The sequence below is a fragment of the Corvus brachyrhynchos genome, unplaced genomic scaffold (assembly GCF_000691975.1).
Source record: "Corvus brachyrhynchos isolate BGI_N302 unplaced genomic scaffold, ASM69197v1 scaffold542, whole genome shotgun sequence".
Lineage (NCBI taxonomy): Eukaryota > Metazoa > Chordata > Aves > Passeriformes > Corvidae > Corvus > Corvus brachyrhynchos.
In genome coordinates this window covers 1,356,996-1,360,851 of record NW_008236766.1, presented here as the reverse complement: position 1 = coordinate 1,360,851, position 3,856 = coordinate 1,356,996, and the positions used below count along the sequence as shown (strand labels likewise).

Below are 3,856 nucleotides of genomic sequence, written 5' to 3'. Positions count from 1 at the left end.
CCCTGCCGGGAGCCCCGGGCGCTGCGGGAATGCCCGGCTGGGCACGGACCGGGGTCGGTCAGAGTGACCGAACTCCCCCAAAGCCCGTCAGAGTAGCGCCGTGAGACGGGCTGGGCAGAGCGCGGGCTGTGCGGTGGCATCGCTTTAGGTCGTCTCAGCCTCAGCGGCGGTGTCCTGCGCTCTCTTCGGAGCCGCGTTGCGTGTATCAACTTTAGCCAGGCATTTGAGACACACAGCCAATCTTAAGGAATCGGATTTGGGAGAGAAGGCGAAGAGCATTTGCGTGTTCAGTGTTACCTTTTTTTGGAGCACAGGATAAGAATTCTCTTGCAGCAGTATCCGAAAAGAAATCGGATTAGGAAGTGATTACTCTGCTGTTAGGTGAGAATGTTCACACCAAATACACAGCTAAACCATATCAGTCTAGACTACACCACTGGTTTGACACCACTGTGTCAAACCAGTGTTTTTAAGGTTAAAACTCAGTTCTGTGTTTTAGCAGCCCCTCGCTTCAGCTTTAGTCTCATTGTATTGGCCCCGGTTAAATCAGAGGTTGCTTAGCATCTCTGACTGTTCGGAAAGATGAAGGAATGTGGTGGTGAAAACCTGACCTAACATCAGTACTGATCTTGTGTATTTGAACTCTGAACTTAACCAATAATACATTCTCTCTCCCCAACTTCGTTTTCTTTTTATTAGCTTGCTTTTATAAGGTGTCGTGGGTTTTTTTACATCATTGCATTTTAGCTGTCCCTCACTAAATAAACGCTTGTTCCTTGTAGAGTGGAATTAGTATTATTAGAACTGACTTTTTGCATTGAGTTCTTCTAAAGTTTGGCTATTATGGATACTCTTTTTTTTCATTTAATGACTTCAAACAAAATTTCTCATCTGTCCCTCATGCTGAGCAGTACCTTACCCTAAGAGAATTCATGTTTGTCCAATGTTAAAGTGACTACAGGCTACAGTTTGAGACTTGAGGAGTGAGTACAGCATAACAGTCTGCTCTGTAATGGCCCTGCAAATTACAGTATCAATTCGATTTAAGGTATCTAAAGAGAACAAAATGCAATGCAATTTCATTGAGGGATATGTCACGGGTTTTTTTAAATCAAATGGCAAACAAAGTTTATAGATCGAAAACGATTAACAAGATGTTAATTTTGCTATGCATTTACTATATATCTACTTGTGTAATGTAGTGTGAGGCACACTCAGTAATGCTCTCTGTTCTTGATAGGCACGTGAATAATTCTCCTCACATAATTCAATTTAAAATCAGCAGTGCATTACTTTGGGCTGGCTATCTAATAGTAAACTGGAAGATATCAGTGCCTTTTCAAAAATATTATGTCAGAGTGTGCAGGTCTGAAAGCTGGCGCGTGATGTTCTTTCTGTATTTGCTTTCCCGGTCAAGGACTGCATCTATGGTATGTAAAACTGTAGTGTGTGATATATCCTGGTCTCTGCTGTTCCACCATCGTTCTGTAATGGTATTACTTGTGACAAGGTGTGGGGTTGGGGGGAGAAGAGGTTGTAGTATTTATGGGGGAGACAGATTTTTACGCGATTTGAGAAAAGGTTTTAAAAGAAGGTGGGGGGAAATTTCTGACAGTGTCACAGCATAAGGGCTAGGTGGAATTCGGGTACGTTTTCTTGAGTTTGTTGTGTTATTAATAATGCATGATAGTGTGACTGATAATGCTTTCAAACAGTGTCTTAGGTTATAGCCTCCTCCAGTGTCCACTGATAAAAATGGAGAGGGCCTCTGTTGATTTCAGTGGCTTTTGGATAAAGCTTGGAAACACTTTGTACTTCCTGGAAGCCTTTCTTGTTTGAATGAAAGGGTCATTGTGCGCTGTTTTTTTCCCCCCTCCCTCTGATTTCTGCGCTGCAAAATAGCTTCTGAATCCTCGTACTGTTGAAACAATTGTCTTCATAAGTGGCCATTGCTGGGAGCGAGGCACTGGCCCTCGAGCCGGTGGGGGCAGGGTGCGGAGCCGGGACGCTGCCGCTGGAGCCGCGCACGGGGGGGAGCGGCGCGCGCGGGGGGCCGGCCGCCGCGGCTAGGGCCTCCGGGGATGCTGCCGGCACACTTTGTTCTCGGCATGCTCACGGAGCCGTGCATTTCGGGTGTTCAGCCTTCGTATCGGTGGTACAGCGTTTTCTGCAGACTTGGTAATGAGGCACAAGCTCAAGGAATTCATGCTCGGTCTAGTTACTTTGTTTGAAGAGACACCTCTGATGGCGTTTTCCCTTTGTATGTTGGAAGCTTACTGAATAGCACAGCTGTAATGCTTTTTCCTGAAAAAGTTGGCTGGCTGATGGAACATGCACAGAATATGTATATATGTTTGTTTTCTTTTAACGCAGTGAGAAATCCTGTGTTTAGGACTTGTAGTTAGCATGGGTTAAAGAGTCTCTATTGCTAGGGCTTTTTTATCCCTAAATTAAATTCTGGGCATCCTTTCTTATTTTGATAATTGTGTTCCCACCGGCTGACCTGTTAAAGGAGATGGAATATATTTGCTAGGTGGTACTAAAACACAACCAAAACCCCATCACTGGATGAAGCTTAAGCTCCAGTGTCAGCTGCTAAGCTGGATGAGAGAGGAACTGCGGTGTGTTTTCATGTTTCCAGATGGTATTGATATGCCAGAAGTGATGACAGAAATTTTTCATTACACTGCTGTGGTCTGTTTCAGGTAAATTTCCTTCACAGAGCAAACCACAGAAGGGTTGAGGTTGGAAGGGACCTTTGGCAGTTGTCAGGTCCAACCCCGCTGCTGAAACAAGGGCTCTCTAGGGCCAGTTGCCCAGGACAATGTCCAGGTGGTTTTGAGTATCACCAACAATGGAGACTTCACCACCTCCCTGGGCAAGCTGTGCCAGTGCTCAGCTACTCTCATGGTGAAAAGGTGTGTCCTGATGTTCATGTGGAACCTCTTGCATTTTGTTTGTGCCTGTTGCCTCTGGTCCTGGCACGGGATACAGCCTGTCTCCATCATCTTTAATCTCTCTTTAGATATTTATATACATTGATAAGATTCTCCCCTGAGCATTATGTTCTGCAGGCTGAACAGTCCCAGCTGTCTCAGCCTTTCCTCCTGTCCCTTATTCATGTTTGTGGCCCCTTGCTGGACTCTCTCGACCGTGTCCATGTCTGCCTTGTGCTAAGGAGCACGGAACTGGGCACGGCACTCCAGCTGTGGCCCCTCCAGGGCAGGATCACCTCCCTCAGTCTGCTCACAATGTTTTTAACTAAAGCACTCCAGGATGCCACTGGCCTTCTTTGGAGCAAGGGCACATTGCTGGCTCTTGGTCATCATGCTGACCACCTAGAAACGATGAAATGAATACATCACCAAAAATCTACTGTATGTAATATAACATATTGTAATCCTGCGACATTATGATAGGATTTCTTAATTTAGATTGTATGACCATGTCCTGGAAAGGTAATGAGAGTGAAGTTGAGCCTCATCTTTCAACTGGAGTCTTTTATCTGTTGAGTTAGATGTAATTTGAATGAGGGTGGGAAACCTTGCACTATGTGGAACTGTTGGAGTTTCGGTGGAAAAGAACATGGAACAAAAGGATTTTGTTTTCTTTTCTTCCTTTGTGATGTGTAAAGTTTTTAGCAATCACTTGTCAACAAGTTTGTTTATTATGGAGTGGCAAAGCAAAACATCAACTTGCCATTGCCTTACACTTACGCTGAATTGTAGTCTTGGAGTTCTTTTACAAAATACAGAACTCAGGTCCGAATATCTGGGCCCCATGTTCTCATTAAAATTTTCTGTTGAACGTACCTTAGTAGTCTTGAACACCATATCATAAAGATGATAATAGTTAT

At 44.6% G+C, this 3,856-nt stretch overlaps 1 protein-coding gene across 1 annotated transcript in view; it reads left to right on the top strand.

The window, feature by feature from the left end:
• Window positions 1-2,070: 2,070 nt before the first annotated feature.
• Window positions 2,071-3,856, top strand: part of DENND5A (DENN domain containing 5A) — a 62,504-nt gene continuing 60,718 nt past the window's right edge. Inside the window, exon 1 of the mRNA XM_008644872.2 lies at window positions 2,071-2,178. Within this exon, the coding sequence (XP_008643094.2) occupies window positions 2,082-2,178 (97 nt within the window). The 5' untranslated portion in view covers window positions 2,071-2,081. The remainder of the gene's footprint in view (window positions 2,179-3,856) is intronic.